Source organism: Triturus cristatus, chromosome 11 (assembly GCF_964204655.1).
Source record: "Triturus cristatus chromosome 11, aTriCri1.1, whole genome shotgun sequence".
NCBI classification, from domain to species: domain Eukaryota; kingdom Metazoa; phylum Chordata; class Amphibia; order Caudata; family Salamandridae; genus Triturus; species Triturus cristatus.
The window spans coordinates 1,098,438,413-1,098,460,881 of NC_140594.1; the positions used below are offsets into that span (position 1 = coordinate 1,098,438,413).

The 22,469-nt window shown below is 44.9% G+C and overlaps 1 protein-coding gene across 1 annotated transcript; it reads right to left on the reverse strand.

Moving 5' to 3' along the window:
* Positions 1–2,884: 2,884 nt before the first annotated feature.
* Positions 2,885–20,819, reverse strand: LOC146786065 (taste receptor type 2 member 41-like). Its single transcript, XM_085633157.1, has 3 exons — positions 20,139–20,819; positions 3,572–3,674; positions 2,885–2,961 (listed from the first exon to the last, which is right to left on the reverse strand). Exons 1-3 carry the CDS (start codon positions 20,817–20,819, stop codon positions 2,885–2,887), a joined length of 861 nt encoding a protein of 286 aa, XP_085489283.1.
* Between the last annotated feature and the right edge of the window lie 1,650 nt (positions 20,820–22,469).

A 22,469-nucleotide genomic window follows, 5' to 3' on the forward strand; every position in this document is an offset into this window, starting at 1 on the left:
GATGATGACTAGAATGAGGCCCTAGAGTCCCCCTGTGGTGCAGCTATCTCCTCCCACCTGAGACTGATCCAATTTAAATACCTACATAGGGCATATTTCACACGATATAAACTGTGGCGGTCCGGCCTGGTACCTTCTCCCACCTGTCTACGCTGTAATGCAGCAGAAGTCACCTTCTTACACACAGTTTGGGCATGCAGCACATTGACCAGGTTTTGGCAGAGAGTGCTTGCATGTCTCTCTGAGGTCCTAGGTTGGGAGCTCCCTACATCCCCCAAACTAGCCCTTCTACACAAAGCTGATGAAATCGGGGGCGATAAATAGAAACACCATATTTGTTTCTGGGCCTCACCAGAGCTAAGAGAGACATAGCCCGGCTCTGGAAAGCGACCACCTCTCTACTGATAGGCGTATGGAAGCAAGGACTTGATTTCTGAATGGGCCTGGAGTACCCGGTATTTATTGCCCGAGGATGCCCATAAAAACATGCCAAACCCCCAACAATGGACACGGACGACACGCCCTAATTGAAGTATAGCTATCTAATATAGGTTAGATTTCATATACAAGAGATTAATTAGATGTCATTGGGAACCTGCACGGTAATACAGCGGGGTTATGGCATGAGTTAGTACCACCGTTTAATATTGTTTAGTTATCAATGTATCTGTTATCAAATCTATACCATGTACATGTACTTTGACAATATGCTCATGTATTAAGGGCCCTATGGGTCAAATATGGCTTCAAATACAAATAAAATATGTTGTGGAAAAAAAACTATGTTCATATCGTTTTTTGAATAACAAAAATGTAATTTTTTGTTAAATCCCTAATTATATACTCATCTTCTAATATTACAATAATTATTAAAATAACAAAAAAAAATTTTTTAAACTTATTTGAACACTTACCCTAACCATAAATGCGATGTAAAGCCATACGCAGTAATTGTACCTGCATTGTAATAGCATGCATTGTAATGGCATGTGTTGTAATGGTACCTGTGTTGTAATGGAGTCGTTGTAATGGCATTACTTTGTAATGCCTACGTTGTAATGTGAGTTTCCCAAATACCACACTTCCACCAATAACAATATTCTTTATTTCTCAACAGGTCGATCGGGCACAGGACCTGGCCAGAACTTGGCCGCCAAACAGACTCCCGCTCTACCCCAGGATGATGCCCACAGTGATGACAACACTCCTGGAGAGATGGACATGGATGACGGTCCTGGCCCATCTGGTCAGCATGGGCAGACCGCAAGAGTAGGGCTCACTGTGCCCACAACAACACCGCCCAGCCAAGCCGGCACCCACACCTGTGTACCTAGCAAAGTCAGTACGATTGAGTGCCCCCCCAGTCCTGGATTCTGAGGTGGCTATCACCACACCAGTCACTGAGGAACCAGTGGGAGGTTGCAGTCTATTCCATGGGCACATGCCCATGGGGGTAGGGTTTGTGGGATGGTAACTATGGGCCACCCAGGCTGCCATCACCCAAGTGATGAGACAGGTACTTACCGAAATCCGCGAAATGAAGTAGCTGCTGAGGGACACATAACAGGAGGTGGCTGACAGCAATACCAACCTAGCCTCCCTGGTTGGGGGGCTACAGGAAATAAACACCACCATCTGCAGGGTTTTTGCACCTGCATCTACCCCTTCCTCTGGTCCAAGTACATCCAGGCCATCAACATCTGTTGCAGCCACAGGAAGAGAGGCCATGTCAGAAGAAGATACTTCTGCAGACACCCCTGTCTCGGCAGCAGCAGACCCCCACACAAAAAAGAGGGTACGTCCATCCAAAAATCCAGGATGTGGGGCGTGCAAGACACCCACTGACATCAGTAAGAAACCTCAACCCTAATTTCCTCCTGTGTGTGCAACACATTCACTTTGTGGACTATTCCTGGATGCTTTTCCATATCTGATGGGAGTAGTATGTTGGACTTTGGACTCGATGGTTTCATCCACCATGACTGACTACTTCACTTTTGGTCTTCCCTGTTTAAATATTTGTACACTTTTTAATATTACCCTTGTTCACTTCAATAAATATACAAGTCAGCAATTCATTGTCTTCTGTTGTAACTCTCACATATACCAATGTATATGCACTACCATGTGCATTTTACAATGCCAAAACTAGGTACTTCTGGAAGCATGGATATGTTGCATGTAAACAATATTCAACTCTGGATTTCTACCATGTCACAACAACACATACATGCAAGTGTCTGGTCTGTTAACATCTTTCTTCCATTGTTCAAATCATGGACTAACATGATGTCAGAAACACAGACAATAAGGCATGACTCAATTTGTCTGTGTCAGTGATCACATATTCAGTTGCAGACCTTTACAGGATGGACGGAGGGGATGCATTTGACAATATCCTCTATAATAGGCAACATTAAAATAGGTCTACATCATCAGCTGGAGCCATATTGCCCACCTCACAAAAGGAACTCCACATCAATTAAGCAAATAAACAGACACATGTTAGTACAGCAGTTTCTAAATACAGGGTCATTCCAATCCAGTGTTGCTTGCATTAAGGAATGTCACAAACAAAGGTCAGTGATGTGCCACAAGCACTTCAGCCTACAACTAGGAGATATATCAACAGCTACATACAGTTCATACACAATGGGAATTTTGCTAATGTAAAGGCAGATTTGCATGATTTGGGCCCAATAAGACATTGTGTCAGATCACATGATTACACACATATTGAATTAGGACCAACACACCACAAGTAACAAGTCCAATGGAAGCCACGTAACGTCCATCCTAACACTGTGCAAGCTGTCTTGGTAGCGGCTTTGTACATCCAAACTCTGTGACAGACATTCCCAAGACCAATCCATGTCCACTCCGTTCATCTGGACAGCATCAGGTACCTGCTAATGTCACAACTGTGAAATGTCCCAAATGAAGATGCCAAGATGAAGGAATCTAAAACAGACCAAAAAAGAGAGATTTACTACAGAACCATACATATGGCACAAGTTACAAAGTAAACTTCTAGAGAACACAGTCCAAGACAAAATTACACACCTTCTGGCTTTAAATAAGAGCCCAAAAGACCACTCCATTGACTTCTGTGCTCTTTCATGGGCCTCATTGAAGCGGACATCCCATGGCGCAGTAGGATTCCTCAGCAGTGCCAACAACAATGGCAGGTTGGGATACACTGAGTCTCCTAGATGGAAGACAGACAGAAGTGCAACAATGAGTTACACACTTTCAGATTATACTACTTGACATTACCCACACAAAGTTATCTACTTACCTACAAGACAGGCTCTCTACGGTAGTAGTTGTAACATCAGTTGGGGTATGGTGATGTTCTGCAGCATGAAGGAATCATGTGCAGATCCTGGGATCCAGGCAGAGACGTTTGAGATATACAAATCCTGTAAGCAGACAACTTGCCTGTTGATAGAATGGAGGTGCTTCCTGTTGCGGTACACTTGTTCCCTGGCTTGCAGTAGTACTGAGGCAATATGGGTGCCATCAATAGATCCAATCACTCGTGGGATGCAACCAAATCTATAGAAATTACCCTTCAAAATGGCTAAATCCTCACGTTTGGGGAACTGGATGTAGCTGTCCATGTGGCTCAACATTGCTGTAAGCACCTCTTGGAGTACACAACTGAACATTGACTGTGACATACAACCAGAATTAGCAACAGTGAATTGAAAGGAACCTGTAGCCAGAAAATGCAATACTGACAAGAGTTTCACAATTGGTGTGATAGATGTAGGATATGTGATGTGAGGTAGGAGGTCAGGCTCCAACTGATTACATAAATCCAGTATTGTTTGAAGATTCAAACATAATTTCTGGATAACATGTCTTTTTTCCATGGTTTGAAGGTTTGGACATTAGTGGTACACTGGATGCCGGGGTCTCCTCCCTCTCCTAGGGTACCTATGTGAGGAGTACAAATACAATTGTACCCTGTTCACAGTGTCCAGAGTATCATATTTGAAGAGTAAGGCAAAAGTCATGTGACAAAACATAACAGCTTCATGAAGCATTACACATATACCACATCATCATTGTCTACTGTTAAACATCCACCAATATTACCCAATGTGACCTTCACATGTCAGTAGCAGAACTCTGCACAACATCAATTCCGAAAAGATATAAAGCTGCACTATATTAAAGTTTTCATGACATTTCATGTGAAATATCGCCAACTGCGGTGTATAGTGCACTGCCCATATTTTGCCTATGTGCACAGTAATGCACTACACAGATTATATTTTATACTGGTCACGACATGTGAAGGCAATTTTTCAAATGTAAGTATGTTAGGCCTCATTTGTAGTTGTGGTACCCACTTAACATCACAATTCCTCTTTTTCATACGACTATAATGGCAGATGCCTGACCACGCATTTATGACATTTGGGACGACTGCCACCGGCGGAAGTTGCCAGCACAGTAGGTGGTTGTCACCATGGCCGACACAGCCATCTGCTAATATTAGTGACAGTGACGGTTCTGGTTTAGTCACTGTGGGCGTCTATACTGATGATCGTGTACATGCACGCAGTGGTTTGAAAAAATAAATCACTTGCCTCCTAACACTGCTACTATAAACACCTCTTCCACTTTAGCTGCTGTTTGCCACCTCTAGGAGCAATCATGCCAGGCTAAGCAGGTGAGAGGACCTGTCCCTTCTTCCCAGAGGAGCTGGAGACCCTGGTTGAAGAGGTCCCTCTCCTGTATGGCCAGCTCTATGACTCACTATAGGGAACAGGCAACTATCTTAAACATAGTTATTTATTCTGTTCAACTTCTTCCTTTCAATTCCCATAGGCTACAATTTGCCTCTGAGTTCCGAAGTGTAACCATATTGTGTGATGTTTGGTGAAATTGAGTGGTCCCTACATAGGACAATCATGTAAACGATTATGAGGCCCTAAACTTTGTGGAGTGATCAGCATTGTAATGTGTGATAATCCATATAGTTTTACATACATGGATATATGAATGTCTACATTTCATAGTACCTATCATGATTTACCACATCACATCACATCATGGTATATGTGCAAAGATATTTATAAACTTTACACCATGAGCTGTGCCTGTATACTGTTAGTCATGTGTACAGTCCTACAAATCACTTAGCCACATCAGGCATAGCATAAGTGTTGTCTGGGAGGCGGCTATACCTCGCTGACCCCTTCAGGGTGCCATACAACCTTATGGTCACATATTAGATGGGAAGAAAATTCACATTTTTGTATTGAATTGCTGAATTCAGTATGCTGAGCCTGCAGAGAGCAAGGCCTGACAATGAGTTGTGGGCAGTGCGGGCTATGGCCCAGGCTAGGGCACAGTAACTGTGAAAAGACAACTGATGCACAGAGTAATCTCCATGTAGACCTGCAGATCGAAGGACGTTCACAAAATGAGTTTTGTTTACCACTAGTAGCCGTGACAGCTGTTACATGAACCATATGTGGAATGGTGAGTGAGCTTTCCCCTTGACCTGATACTTCTTTCCATTGACCCACATTGTCAATGTGTGAGGTTCACTTATAACACTCCCCTCATACAGGTCTGTTGTCACTTTTTCATAAGTCATGCTTCCACTGGACAGGCCTATTGCACATCTGACACATGGACAGTGTAGATAGTTGATTGCTTCTGAATAGATTATGAAATGTGATTCATCAGCTTTCTCACATTAAATCCAATCACACAACACATATAATGGTTTGTTGAATGTCATCCCTGGTACAGTGCCACATATGGCATGGGTTGTATCCTGTAATGGTAGTACATACCACACAAACATAGTATGATATCCCAATAAGTAGTCCACATGTTCACACATGCCCCAGAGAGGAAGCTCTCAGTAACACACATGCCAGCCCTTTCATTGTGACCTTAGTCTTAGGATGCTGTGTACACTATGGTATTCGGCTCTATGGGCCATCTGCATCAGATCAATGGGCCTGCAGTAAAGGTGTCTGTACATTCATGCATTAGTAGTTTACCCTTCAGTATGTAAAAATGGAGTGTTCTGTTTCATGGTACATCACATCACATTCTATGTAGAATGGCCCTGGGCTACATAATGTTAGTGGGCTGGCTCAGTCACTTGAGGTCTTGACTGGGTTTGAGGCGAGTCAGCAGATGACCACAAAAGTGTGTATTCATGCTTTAGTAATGCTTAGCATATGACATTTACACATGTATTGTGTTGACCCTAGTGGAATGTTTGTGTTAGGTGTCAACAACATGTGTATCAACCATATAGATATCCTAAAACTCCCAATTACAATCTTTCTCTACATCTATTGCATCCATACAGGTCAATGCCCATCAGAAGAAAGCCATTTGGAGAGCCATTGCCAGGAAGGTGCAGACCCTGGGGATCTTCAGCCAGCATAGCATCCCCTGCAGTAAGAGGTGGGAGGACCAGAGGTGCTGGACCAGGAACATCATGAAGGTACAGCTGGGGAAGTCCTCCCATTGAGGAAGGGGCGCACACTGGACCCTGACCCCACCTAACTGCCTGCATACTGGTGGTGGCCTACCAAGAGCTTTATGGGGAGTTGAGGGCCCAATAGCAGCTACAAGGGGGTAAATCCTGGCCAAAGTCATACATGTTACTTTGATAACTTTGTGTGTTACAGGCAGGCATTTCCCAACCAATATTGTTGGTGACCCATGTGCCACACACAAGATGAGTTATTGTTTGTGTAGGTCTGGTAGTAAGTGCCTGCTGCTATACTGTGCTTGTTGTCTTTCTGACCAAGAACACAGCAGAGTCTTGTTCACATCCAATTTTCTTTTTTGAGCAGACATCTGGCTGAGTGAAGTGAGTAATCATCTCATATTGTTAGTTGTTATGGGTGACAATTGTGTCACACAGGCATCTTGCCTTCCTTGTGTGATGAGTGATGTCCCCTCACTGCCATCTCTCATGTGATAGTGGCCCTATTACATGTGACATGACATAGAGTGCACAGTACTTGCAGTGACTGTACAACAGTTCCCATTGGTAAGTACTGGTAATAAAGTGAAATTAGTGTGCAAACCTCACTGGTGCCATCAGCATTAGTGCCTACATGTAGGCCACTGTGTATTTGCCAGTTGATGGTTTATCTGCAACAGTGTTTAAAACATGCATTCATTGACTGGTAACATGCATAAGGGAGTGAGATGTAGAACTGTAGAGATATGTGAGTGTCTACACGGATCCTTGCAATGCAATCTGAGTTTGCAATACCAAAGAGTACAGTGATGTGCCGGGCCCATTGGAACTCTAGTGATCCCACATCTTCATGTCATAGATATTCAGGGACACCCAAAACCATCAAAGGTGCATTGGCTTGTAGTTATACAATGTATGAATGGGGTTATCACCTGTACCAAGCAGGATTGGGGATGTTCATATGGTTATATGAAGTCTTCTGCTGTGTGAATTCTTAGGGGCAGATTTACAAGAAAGTGACGCATCTGTAGAGATGCGTCACTTTCCCTGTGCCACCATTCAAAACCCTTGTGCCACCATGGATGCGCCGTATTTACAATAAGGCGCACCATGGGGCAAGGATTGACAGATGCGTCAGAAATTCTGACGCATCTGTTGGCCCAAAAGTCACACATTCCTGGAGTCGTGTCGCAAGCACAATGCAACTCCAGCAATGCATGGGGAGGCCTATACTCATTGTGCTGCATCACTCCTTATGCCTGCTCCAAGCAGGCGTAAGGTTTTGACGCAGTAGCTTCCTAGAAGTGGCGCTGTGAAATCGTGTAGATTTCAGTGCGTCACTTCTACGAGGATTTTTTGCATGGAAACGCCCACCCTGCATACATTATACCTGATGCAGGTATAATGGTGCAGATTTACAAGCCTCTTCTGACACTTTTGCGCTACCGTTGTGTCACTTTTGTAACGCAACAGCGGCGTAAACAATGCAGCCAATTTACAACGTGACGCATCCAGGGAGATGCGTCATGTTCTAAACCCCTGCCTCACATTATACCTGCATCAGGTATAATGTATGAAGGGTGGGTGTTCAAACGCAGGAAAGCCTCGTAAAAGTGACGCAGTTAAATCTACAAGATTTCACTGTGCCACCTCTAGGAAGCCACTGTGTCAAAACCTTACGCCTGCTTGAAGCTGGCGTAAGAAGTGATGCAGTACAATAAGTATAGGCCTCAAAATTCAGTGCTGGAGTTTCGTTGTGCTGTTGACACGACTCCTGCAAAGCGTGACTTTTGGGCCAACAGATGCGTCAGAATTTCTGATACATCTTTCCATCCTTGCGCCATGGTGCGCCGCATTGTAAATACGGTACACCAATGGTGACGCAAGGGTATTGCAGGCTGGCGCAGGGAAACTGCCACATCTCTACAGATGTGTCAGTTTCTTGTAAATCTGCCCCAATGTGGCGCAGGGCTTTACAATGTGATGCATCGCCCTAGATGAGTCACATTGTAAATGGGCCACAATGTTTATGCCGCCACTGCGTCACAAAAAGTTATGGAACGGCGGTACAAAAGTGACATGAGGTGCTTGTAAATCTGCCCCTGAGTATCCAACTCCCAAATGTTTGGACCTCAATCATTACAGGCAACTTTATATGCTACATGTGAATCATAGCTAAACTACATTTGTACAGCTTTCATTAGACATTTCACGTGGGGGGCATATCATAAAATTTAGAGCTCAAAGTCTCATCAGTGTGCAATGAGCATTTGCATGTGACATGATGTCTGCCACAACACTAATTGATGGTGCATAGGTGAATAACTTGACCTTCATGACATCAGGATGTGTTATGAGGAATAGGTTGATCTGTTGAACTCTGGGCCTTGTGTGAGCATTGTGTAAATCTCAAACATGTATCCATCCTATTTGGTAACATCATTTTACAATGGTATAATACAAGTGCTAAAGTATGCAAAGTGATCAACTATCCTAGTATGGACATAAGGATGGAATGTAGACAACTCCATCAATGCATTTGGGCCTGTTTGGGGTTATGAAATGAGTCGAACCAACTGTTTGCAGGTTATGTACCGTGCATGTATGTGCTCATGCTAAATTTGAAGCCTATAGAGTGAACCATGAAGTTGGTGTGATTAGTGCACTTCATCAATGCTTTCTGTTGATTTGTGATGGTCAGGTGTGGAAATGCAGCTGCAAAAAAAACATGTTACATGTCATTTCAGATATATCCAGGGCAAGCAAAGAAGAAGGGGCCAACGTCGGTGGGGATGCAGCAGTTCACAGTGGTACCAGACGTGACACCTCAAACATGGAGTGGCCCAGTGACCAGGAGGGTGTGGGTAGTGCCACCGAGGACAGCAGCACAAGTTCATCATTATCTGAGTCATCCTCTGGTGGAAACTCTCGAGTAGTGGTGGAACCTGCAGGATCAGTACCACCTTCATCCGTGTCTGCCACCCCCAGTTCCATCTCTACCCTTTCTGTTGTCCCCCAACATGTTAGCCAGGGGAGCAGTCTCCTGCGCTCCTGGCATCTCAGCCCCTGCCCCTGTTAACCTTGCTGCCCTGAGTGAAGTGGCTATTGACTTCCTGAGGACCATCTCTGTGGTTCAGAATGCAGTCCTAAATGCCATCCAGGGGCAAGGCAACCCGCTTGTACACGGTGGCCTACCTGGAAATCATTCACACTGCAATGTCTGGCCTGCAGAGATCTTTTCAGGCTCTGGCCTTCTCCCTCACGGCAGCCTTCCCCCATCCCATCCCAACCTTCCATCCCATCTCCTGGCCCTGCCCCTTCCTCATTAAAATTCCCTTTTCCCATTCCTGTCCCAAGCATACTCACACCTAAGCAGGCACACACTTCAGCAGACACAATCACCACATGCAAATACAAAACTTACAAAAAGAAAAATATGCAAGCACACGGCAGACACTCACCCCCTCATCTCCCCCACCACCCCCAGCATAGCCCCAGGTACCACAACAACAGCCACAGACCCCTCCATACCCACAACCATACCCCCAGACACCTCACCAACAGGCACATACACCTCTACAACCATACCCTCAGGCACCACATAAAAAGATACTTCCAAACCCACAACCATACCCCAGACACTATACCAACAGGCACAGATACCTTCACACTCACACCCATACCTCCAGACACCACACCAACAGGAACAGACACCTTCATACCCACAACTATACCCCCGGACACCACACCAACAGGCACAGACACCGCCACATCACAACTATACCCTCAGACACCACGCCAACAGGTATAGACACCTTCAGAACACCCAGCACTTGCACAGCACACACAGGCAAAAAAAAAAAAACATTCACAGTCACCCACAAAACACAGTGTTCAAACAGCATACACAGCTCATACTCCACTTCCTCTAACCCCCAAAGCCCAACTCTATCCCGAACATCCTACCCATTTTCCCCCGGGAAGATGTGTTGTTTGCCCATGCCCTTAGCCCTGTGAAACCTAAGCGTACCCCCCAAAAGTCCCAAAACCCTCTCCCAAAGACCAACCCATCCCTTTTACATGCCACTCCACCCCTGAGAAACCAGATGCCCACCCCACTGAACCCAGCCCAAAACCCCCAAAACCAAGAAATCCCCTCCCAAAGCGATACCACCCCTCCCGAACTGCACCCACCGTCCCCATGTGCCATTTTCGAGGTGCCTGCTATGCCCAATAGATGCCCCTTTGTGAGGAGGTTCCCTAGCAGTGTAAGTAAGGGCAAATTTGGTGCGACATCATTGTGCTGTAGCACATGGATCCACAATAGCCTGGCCATTGACCTTTGTTTTCCATACTGTTTTGACATACTGTCATTAAAATATTTTAATACTTTTGAAGACATAGGTCCTGCCATTACTTTTCTAACTATTTGTTGTTATTGTATAGTTAGTGATGTGTGACTACAGTTGTGTTTGTTCCATCCCAAGTGCAGTGGTTAGTATGATGTGACCTTGGACCCCGGGCTAGATTTACACAGGACATTGGGGAGATTTAGGATGGATGTCTATGTTGGACAAAATCAAAATGGGGGCAGACATTACATTGGGTGCCATGTTATATTGTAAGTATTTCAGCCTGGCCTGGCCACTGTCAACATAAGTTAGGTTGCACTTCTCCCTATAATATAGGTTGGATATGTTCAAGTTAGATATTTGTTTAGCCAGACCCGGAGGGTGGTAAGCTCTGATACCTTTGTGGAGTTATGTATGGACATGTGCCCATTTCCTGTGTGTACCTTACACCTGCTTTATCTAAATGCTGTTAGAGCTGTGTTTGCTTTCATGGCGGCTTACACTTACACATTATCTACACATGAATGGCACTTGGTTATGCTATTGGTTGTCGGTTATATACTTCACTTCACAGGTCCTGTCCACATTGAGCTTTTCAGACATGTGCAAAATGCACTGTGCCCCAGGGTCCCAGCCTTTCAGGGTTCCCCCTGATAGACACATACCTATTCTGCAGAGAGTATTTCTATTCTGCCCTTAGAATGCTTCTCACACTGCTTCTTTGTAATCCCATTTACTGGCATTGCCTTTTCATGTGGGTGATTTTTGAGAGTCCATTACAGAGTTGTAGCAGAGAAGGTGTGTTTCATTTTAATGACACAGCCATACACATGTATCTTTGACATCAAAACAGGACCTGGGATGTGCGCAATGTGAGTGTGTCACAGAGATTAATAGGCTTGATATTGATGAGGAGGTGCTGTTGTGTGACACAATTTAATGCACACATCACTATCACTGATTATGAGTTGTAAACACATGTCCATAAGTGTACAATGTGCATGTACAGTAACTTTGATTTGGGCAAAGAGGGTATCATACAGATGTATTTGGGTTATACATTTAAAACAATCCCAAACAGGGTCCCAGTAAATATGTTAGACCAAACACCCCAGCAGCCTTGCCTGGTCCATGGCGGGACATCGTTTTGCTGAGAAATCTCTGGAAACAGTTAGTAGTATGATTTACTGTCAGTTGCGTCCACGATGGTGTGAGTTTTGGACGTGATCAAGCAGGTACAGCGGAAGGACGTGTACAATTGGCTCCAAAGTGGCACAGGATGTGCACAGATGAGTAGAGGTGAGTTTTGTCCTTATATCCCTCTCTTACTGCCTGCTCAGATATGGTGGTTGAACTGCCAAGTTTACATCATCTGTAAGGCAAATCTTATTGGGCCGGCAGTTACACTTGTGGTCTGAGCCTCTGACAGACTCATTGGACTATTCTGATGCCGCTGAGGTCGGATTTGCCTGGTGGTTGCGGCTTGACCGCCACGGTCTTTTGTCTATATAACCACATGTCTCGTAATACAGCAGTCGGACTGTCAGCGGCACAGTGGTCGATTCGACGCCACAGGGTTTTGGGACCGAAAACTCATAATCAGGACCGAAGTGTAAAATATGTTACAAACCGCTAATTTACCTTTGAAATAAAAAATTATGATAGCACTTGCCTATATCTTTGCCACAGACATAGCTAACCACTACAATTTTCTAATAGAAAGCCCTTTCTACCAAAAAAATGAAGACAAACTAAGGGCCTTATTTAGAGTACAGCAGTCCGTAGGACTACCGAACTCGCAGTGGCGCCCGCAGTTTTACAAGTGTGGCAGTCGGACCACCACAGGAGCAGGAATATTCTGGCAGTGCCACTGCAGCACCACAAGCATATTCTGAGTTGTCTTTTCACCACCCTTTTCATGGCGGTGAGCCCATCTTGAAAATGGTGGGGGAGAGGCAACTCCCGGTGCTCTTGGGCCTGGCAGAGCATGTGGGTGTGCCCCACTGAATTTTATGGCTGAAGCAATTGGTAAGAGGCTGTAGGTAAGCACTAGGAAAGAGACTTCTGGTTCAGATGACTTGGAAGCCTGACATCTTACCCCCATGCCTTTCGGAGACCCATTGCTGGAAATGTGTAATATCCATTATTTCTAAAACAAAAAAATCCTATGTTGTGAGTTCCAGCATGGCGTTGCATGCATGCTACACTATGCAGGAACATGCACTCAGCACTTTCACAGTGGTGGGCTGCATGCTAGGCTCTCCCATGTTCCTCACAGACCACCGCTGCAATGCTGCCCGCCATGGATTACAATTGTAATACGGCAGGCAGGCACACCACGCTCGTGTCATCGTAACCTGTGTGAAATGTGGGAACAAATAGTGGACTTTATGCTGTTTGAAGACCCTGTCTGGGATAATGATTTAATGCACTATTGCCTGTTTGACTAAATATTCTTCCACTCCCACGTATTTATGGTTCCTGATGCATGGTTGTGCATTGCAAACTGTTTGCAAGAAAATCTCAATTAAAATACCACCACCGCCGTGCTCTTGCACCTCCAAACTCTACAGTGAATGTCCCACCGGCTTACAAGTTGTAATCTGGCCAGGTGGTTCAGCGGCTGCTGGCCCACAGCGCTGCCAGTCACAAAACATTCCAGCATGGTATGAACTGTAAAGTCCATGCAGTGCTGGAACTAGGGGTGCACACAACATGTGCCCCCTTAATACACCCCCATGAATGTGGACAGGGTCCTCCTTTGTTTCACGACTGCAAGCAGGTTCATGGAGGAAGAACCTCCATGACACGGCTGATGGTCCTGAAACTTGTAATATGCATGGAGGTTCTGCAGCGGCGCTACCAGCATATTGTGAGACCCAGACCACTGAGGGGACTGCCAGGGAGCGTAGTTTCCTGGGGTTTGTAGTGGTGCAATGGCGGTCTGACCGCTAAAGTTATAATGGGGCACTCTGACCACCGATTAACTGTGGGCAATGAACTCCGAAGGATGCGGAGATTTGCTAACTACGCATTAAATTGAAAACACGGAATTCATGCAAAGACTCCGACTCCATCACGTAGCGGAGTTAGCTACTGCACCCACAGCCCTTTGATAAAATACCTTTACATGCTAAAAGCATATAACCAATTCACAAAAGTGAGCTTTGAAAAATATCAGGCAATGAGAGATGTGATGATTTTGGGTCCCTCTAACCTAGGGGGAGGACCAAGCTGATGCATTGAACACAAAGAGCATATCATGCTGAACAATTCAGTGGTGGTCCCATCATCCTAGGACCACCCCAAGCAAAGTTATGGGCAAAAATAAAATGCCAACCAAAGGCCCTTTAAAGCATCATTGGGCGAGATTCTACTGTGCAGTGAATATTATAGCATTAGATCTCAGCTGAGCCAGGAGAGGCACTGCTGCTTGAGGAATGTTTTGATATTGGATACTATAATATTCACTGCACTCTAGAATCTCGTCCCATAATGCTTTGAGGGCCTTTGGTTGGGATTGTATTTTTGCCCATAACTGTACTTGGGGTGGTCCTAGGAGGATGGTACCACCACCGTATCGTTCAGCATGATGTGCTCTTTGTGTTCAAGGCATCCGCTTGGTTCTCTCCTTAGGTTAGGGAGGACCCCAAAATCATCACCTCTCTCACTGCTTGCTATATTTTCATTTTTACTATTGTGAGATGACTATATGCATTTTAGCATGTAAAGATAGAGTTACTTGTTTTACCAAAGGTATGTGAGGTTTCTGTTTTATTAATTGCGATGAGATGGAACAAAGTTAAGGAGTGGAGTTTCACAGAATTTTTCTTCAACTATGCAGAATTCCGCGTAGAGGTACTCCGCCAACTTCGTCCACCCTTACTACCGATGCGGCAGCAACTGAACCACTGTGCCCCCATGAGTATGGTGGTACTCAGACTGCCAGACTCGTAATTAGGCCCTAAATGTGCACCAACTTTGGAGCTATAGTATCACAAAGAACAGCAGTTAAATTAGTACTTGCCAACACAATCTAAGGCAAATATTTGACTGTACATTTTCACATTACTAATAGTACTATTTGTATGTACATTGAGTGCAATGAATACCCAGAAGTGGATACTGTGGCACTATAGATATTCTGTAAGCTACAGATTGACATGGTTACGTCCTTTGACTATTTTTCCCAATAAAGAACTAGTCTTCTGCTTCATAAAACAGGATCCAGGATTAGGTGGGGAGGTTCCTTGGGGATCGATGTCCCAAAAGTGCATTTTTATATTCTAATTAACCTGGATTTTTTTGCTCCTAGATATAGAAAAATTAGCAGAGAGGAATTAGACGAAATTTGGCAAAGAGGTAGAACTTTACTTATGAAAGTGCATTTGCTTAATTCAGTCTAAATCCATTCAGTAGTTTTCTAGAAATGAGCTTTTAAGCAGGTGCACAGATTGGAAATGAAGAGGTTAAGCTTAGAGATCTGTGGACCTTTAACCCCTTCAGTGCCCGCCCCTTTCCCCGCCCTGTGCCGGCCGTTGTATTAGCGGGCGGGGTCTATGACGAGCTGGACTCGTCATGGGCACAGCGCCACCGCGGCCCATGACGAGTCCAGCTCGTCATGGGCACTGAAGGGGTTAATATGTGAAGTTATGAATATCTGGATTGGTGGAGCTTTGTCTCCCAACAGCAAACTTGGTTTCACTGAACCAAAGTCAGAGCTCTGAAACTGCAATGAAATGACTAGCTGGCTTGAACAACAGAAAAAAATGTTGAAGCCGTCTGCTCCCATTGTCCTGAAAAAAATGTGGAAAGAGCACATTAGGGGGAAGAGAGAGCACAGGTGAACCCCAGTCCCACATGGGGGTGCCCCAAATGGATTCCCAACTATTTAAATAAAAGTTTTAAAAAATGAATTGTACTGCCAGGTATGTAGATCTGGTGGCTGGGTTTGGTTTCCAGTGAGGGTCTCAGGTCCAGAAACCCTTGATGGAAACTTTGAATTCAGAGCAAGTTTCAGAGCATGGTGCCAAATCCCCGGGTAAGCTTCATGAGGGAAACAACCATCACAACTTGGTCATTACACCGCGATACCTTTACAACGCGGTCGTTACAACAACCGCGTTGTTACTGCGCGATGCGTTTGCCTCGCAAGTCTATACAACAAATTCCACTAGGGGGTGCTGAGGTGTTGGAAAAGAATTCCAACACCTTCCCTACTGTTGCGCAAAGTGGAGTAGGAATAGTAAATTATACTGTTCCTAAGTCCAGCGCGCCCCCTAGTGGAACTCGTTGTAAAAACTTGCGATGCAAATGCATCGTGTACTAACAACGCGGTCGTTGTAACGACCGCATTGTAATAGCACGCGATGTAATACATCATGTTGTAAACAGCTATATTCGCTTCACTTACCCAAAGTCAATGTATTGTTGGATTTGGGGCTCTTGGTCCAGAACTGGGTACCTGGCACAGATTCATAGAGCTTACCCTAGGTTTATGGTACAAGACATTGAAGCTTGTCCAAACCTTTACTGGGGACCGCACATGTCAATTTGGATGGTTGTCCAGTCTCTGGGGGAGTCGGGGGGGAGGGGGGTGGTTGGGAAGCAGCCAGGGCCTAACAGGAGATCCTGCCTTGTGGCCAAGGCCTGTTGTGCACCGCCTTTGATGGTATGCAGTGGAGTTGACTGATTGCAGAGCATGAGGTGTATTAACAGCCCAACTTCCACAAGTTGAAAATATCTTCAATCAAATCAATTAATCAGCAAATCAAATCATTAATGAAAAATGTTTGCTTTTATCTATCATGATCTTTAAAACAAACACTAACATTCATATCAGAATAAAACCACATCACTACATCAAACACTTTACATAGATTGATATAAAATAGTTCTACATTTCAAAATTGTTGGGCAAAGTACAGAAATAAATTATTGTTTTTTTTCTTTTGATTAGACTTCTCCCAAGTATTCCCTAAGTGTCAAAATGGCTCTGAGAAAACTTATACCATAAAACATTCTAAAGTCTTTTAGGATGCCTGATAAAATTGGCAGTAGAACAGTATATGCCTTAGTGCCTGCCTGGTAACCTAACCAAGTTGGACAACCAGGAGCACATACATGCAGGATATTACATGTTGGTGGACAGAGTTTGTTCTGATAATTCAGAAGCCTAATTGAAGTTAGAGTAACTCCAGCATGCTTGAAATGCACCCAAATACTGCTCTATCCCACTTGTACCACTTAGGGGCCGATTACGGCTTCGGTCGGAAACTCTTCCGAACTAATCGGTTTCAGAATAGTTTCGACCGAATCAGGTTCTGCGAGTCCGACCAACCGATTACGACGCTTCCCAAAATAATTTGGTCGGACTTCCATTGACTTCAATGGGAGCCTGTGTTCCGACCTAATACACAGGCTCCCATTGAAGAACACAACTGTGCATGGTTGCAAAGAGGGTCCCTCGGGTACCCCTAAGGGCCCCATTTGGAAAGCTATGGGTGAAGGGGGGCCAGCTACGGGCCCCAATAGTCAGATTCAGACAGCCCATCCGTGTCGGAACAACTGTTTTGGAAAGGCTGTCAGAATCTTACATCGTAATTGCTTGGTCAGAAACTCGGACTGTTGACCTGTATGAGTCGGCTCCGAACGACTTGGTTCCTCCGAATGTCATTTGGAGCCAACTCAGACAGTCCGAACGCTTAGCGAACATCGTAATTGGTCATTCGGAAATTTTTTTGAATCGATCGGAAAGACGAGTTCCAAATCGGATTCGGCAAGCCCGAAACCGATTCGGAGCCTTTCTGAACAAAATCATATTCGACCTCTTAGTGTGAGAGATGCCATCAATGAAGTCACGTGTGAGGTCACAAAAAGTTCATGGAGGTTTCCATTGCTAACTATAACTGATCAATTTCAAGTTTTGAGGAAAAAGGGCAACTTATCCCAAGGGAAATACTTTTTAGTTTAAACAATTTGAAAGAAATAATATTATTTAACTTTTTCCTACTAGGAATCTACTCCCTTGCCCATTCTAGCTCTACTATTGTACCTCCTTTAATAACAAAGGGTCTGATTAGGCTGGCATCCTGGTGGGAAACGGGACCTCCTGACAAGCTGTCGGCGCTCCTGCACCCTGAATGACGATACAACCACCTTCAAGGTGCTGCGGGCTGCAGCACACGCAGTAGTGCAAAATATGCACCCCGTTCATATCTCTACACTATGTGGCAGGCACCATATGGTGCCTGCCACATGTTTCAAGGATATGTTTGGGGCACCAAAGATTCCCCCCGGGGCCATGTCGGAGGGCCAGAGAGGAAGGGGGGGCCACTACCGGACCCCAATGTCCCTTTCCGCCTGCCTTTTAATAGCTGGTAAACCACCATAAAAGCGGCCAGTGGGAAGGGACCTTGAATTCCCTACGACGGTGCCTGGCAGGCACCACCACTGTTGTAGGGATACAAATCCCCCCAACGGAGCCCATCGGATCCGTGGCGGTCGGTCTCTCTGAACGCCAACCATCTGCCCGTAATCCTAATGTGGCAGGCGTTAATCAGTATTAAGATGGTGGTAGGACCGCCACCGACGGGCTTTCGGTGGCCTTCCCACCATCATTGTAATCAGGCCCTAAGGCCCAGATTAATCATACTTTCATGCAGGTCAATGCAGCATCCCACCTTGCTGCGCTGCATTGGGTTAAAGGGAAACATAGGAATTCACTGTATTTAACATCACATGGCTCATTTTCTTTTCCTTGCATTGGCGCACTTTTGACTGCCTAACACCTATGCAGATACCCTTGCATCATGATGCAAGGGTGCCTGCGTTGCAGGAAGGATCATTTTTGTGCAGCAAGGGCCACCTTCCTGCACAAAAACCATCCTGAGGGGCATTTTCCTCTTTCTATGTGTGCTACAGAATGCAGCACACGCATAAAAATTTATAAAAATGAGATGAAATAAAGATATTACCCCTCTTTACACCTTCGTGGGCAGGCATAGCATTGTGGCGCATTCCTAGGTCTACCACTAATGGGAAATCTGGGAATGCACCAAAATCCATGAGTAGATGCGTGGAAACACCCATGGAACGCCTCCCTGGGGCAGAGTAACGCAAGGCAGCTACTTGCGCTGCCTCGCCTTACTCCAGATTTATCAAGCCGAGCAGGGCCACGCAAGGTGACCTTGCGTGGCTTGATAAATCTGTCTATAGTGTTGCGTTACCCATGTGCCCCCTTTCTTGTGGTGCAAGGTAAATATGGGCCTCAGTTTGCATGACACTTCATTTGAAATTAATTAGACAAAGATTCATTACCCTTTCACAGTGCATGCCTTTTGGAACTCCATTCTCCTAGATTTGACTTTGCAATTAGGGTGGGTAGAATTTGCGTTGTTTCACTCTGCGGAATACCTTGGAGTTACATAAAAACTCTGCGAGATTCCGCAAAGTTCTGCGAACGGGCGTAATCGGCACTTTACGCTGATTTTTAGCACTGACACCTTCTTCTGCGTTGGGAAGTCAGCATGAATGGCATCACGCGGCACGCCAGAGGATGCCACTTCTTTGCTGCTGCTCGATTCGATTTTCTATTTGAGCAGCAGCTTACTCAATGCGAGTAGAAGCTTTATGACCGTAAATGGTCACGACTGCCCGGGTTGCGAAAATCTCATTCTTGCACGCACATGGCAGTTCGCGTAATTTATCGCCCACCCCTACTTTGCAACGAATGGCAGGATTGACACGGTAACGCATTACGATTTAGCTGATTAAGCTTTCATACATGTTGCATTTCCAAACAGGTATTTTTAATGTCAAATTGTGAAGTTCAAAGTGAAAAATCCAAAACAATGTCCGAAATTCTAAACATATTTTAGTTGCTGCTTTGTTACTCCAAAATATTAAAAAAATTCAATGTTTCATTCTTGAAATTTCAAAGATAAACAAGATTCCTTTTTCCTGCTCTACCAGTTTTTTTTAATTGAAAAACAGAACAAATAAATATAGTATCACATGTATGAAACAAAGAGTGTTTTCAGTTTAAGGTCAGCCTGACAGAAGTACACACTTCAGCATCACAGATGAATTCTCCAGGAAGCTCTTCACTTTCTCCAAGGATTGAAGATCCTACCCAGTGCTTGCCTCAGTTTGGCGATCCCAAGAATTAAGACAATTGACTGTGCAGGATATAAAAGGACAAATCCTATGTGTAAAATGGTCCACAACCAATGACCATAAAGAAGGTGCATGAGGCACTCGGACAGTAAAAATAAAACACAGATACAAAGGAGGGATCCCAACATTCTGACTGCTCCAAAATGAGCGTCAAGCCGCGGTTGGCTGAAGTCTGATGCATTTTTTTTCATCCTTTGGGTATGTCTGCCGAGTGATGTGAGGATAACTGTGATGGAAGCGATGCCGAAAAGAAGAGGCAAGCAGATGCCAAATGCGACTGCTGTATAAAGGTATGATATTTCCGATGTTTCTCCTTTACCTGTAAGTGTAGCATTAGCTTTGAGATTGGTTGTTGAGTTCTGAGAGTATTCTCTGTTGGAAGTCCAGTTCAAAGGGATGCTGAGGACCAATGAACCTATCACAGTCCCAAAAATCAGCCAAGGCACCGACTTAGAGATCCTCAGCTTTAACCAGAAGAAGAGGGGGTTGTTGAAGTCCACGATCTTCACGCAGTAGAAGACAGAGAGCCAGGCGGTTAACCAGGTGCTACAGCTGGTAGACCATACTGTACATTGAATTAGTATGCTAGGAACCACAGACTTCATCTCATAAGCACAGGAGTGTACTAGCAGAGTGCACTGGGAGCAAATACAGGAGATTCCCAGAGCAATTAAGATGATATCGCAGGTGTTCAGGCGTCTTCCTTTGGCCTTTTCTAGCAGATAAAATGCCACAATGAATACACTGGCAGGTATTCCAATCACACTGGCCATGACTTCCGCAATCATATACACCTTTGAAAGTGCAGGAGCCATTGTTTTTCTTTCTCTTTGCAGTTCTTTGATGAATTCACAAAGATCAATGTTGCTCTGACTCTACTTTGTGTATGAGTGTTGTGGACAGGGATGGATAGACTTCTGAATCAGCAGGTGTGCCTGTTTTAAGTTACCATTAGCGTCATCCTCACCATCACTACGGATATTGATTTGGAAGGATGCAAATCGGCCGGGTTTGGATTCTCTCCTTTAAAACAGAACAACAGCTCAACTCTCATATTTAAAGCCTGGTGGTGCTTCACTCTAATAAATAATATACAGATGATGAGTTTCCCTTACTTGCCTTGAGAAAAAGAAATTAAATGTTTATTAATTTTATTAAGCAAGGTCTGCACATTGAATTGCCTCAGTTTGTGATGGTGTGTGGAGCTAAACAGTGAATAAGAACAGGAAAGCATTGTGCTGCCTGTACTGTTGTATTCTATGACATATTTGGTAACAGAAAAATCAACAAAAAACTGAATAAAAGTAATTATGACAATTAACCACCAGGCAGGCGAGACAGAGATATTATGTGAAAACAATATACTTCCAGGAGTGCCATCTTAAATACAATAAATGTTATGGCATGCCTCTGCAGTGACTGATGCATAGGTGTCAGCATTTCATTAGCACCACAGAGAACTAAAATTTGTTATGAACTACCATGGAAAAACGTGATTGTTTTGCAACTACAAAAGCGCTGACTTTTATGCCTCAATTCAGAGCCTGAGCAGGCCATGATTGAGACCCATACTCAGGGCCGGCTCTAGGGCGGTGCGATCAGTGACACCACACAGGGCGCTGACTTTAAGGGGCATTGGGCTGTCACATATATAGTGGATTTAAAAGCACCTGTTCCAGCGTTCCTTGCCTCCAGCAATTTTCAGGCAACAATAAAAATGTCAAGAAAACTCTGGTGTTTAGTTGATCTGCTGGGGATCCATTGAGTTTTGTCTAGTGGAAGTTTTAACTAATAAAGTAGCACAGATGGTTAATATGCCTGCTGCAAAGCACGTATGCCGATGTGATCACAGAAATGCACATAATGTAAGTAGTTTTGTGGGTTACTGCTTTTGTTGGAGAGATCCGACAGTAAGCCATTAAGTGTCATCAAAAACTGTGTAGGAACTGCTAGGTAGAGGGTACCGCATTGATTTCTGTCCCAGTCTTTCATTATACGAGCGTTGCAAAAATGGTTCATTTGGGTAGAAACCAATTCTTAGGGGCCGGTTCCGATTTGGGTCAGAAAGCTCTCCGACTGAGCCGGATCCGGAGTGTTTCCCGACCGACCCGGGGTCTTGCAGTCCGACCGAGTGAGTACGATGCGGCCGCATGCTGCCGGACTCAGTTCGGTCGGACTCCCATAGAAGTCAATGGGAGCCGGTTGTACGACGCGTACATGGGCTCCCATTGACTGAATTGGTACATCTCGCACAAGGGCGCCCCCTACAGTGGGTACGCGTCGATGCCATCTGCACCGTACATGCCTGTGTTGGGGAGACCCTTGGCTCTCCCCCTGTGTCTGAGCCATAAGGCTGCGGGTGACAGGGGGTCCGACGCGGACCCCCAAAGGCAACTACCCAGACGTTTTGCCAGCCGGAAACTTCGTCTCGCACCGGCTGTCCGATGTGTGCATCTCACTTGCAC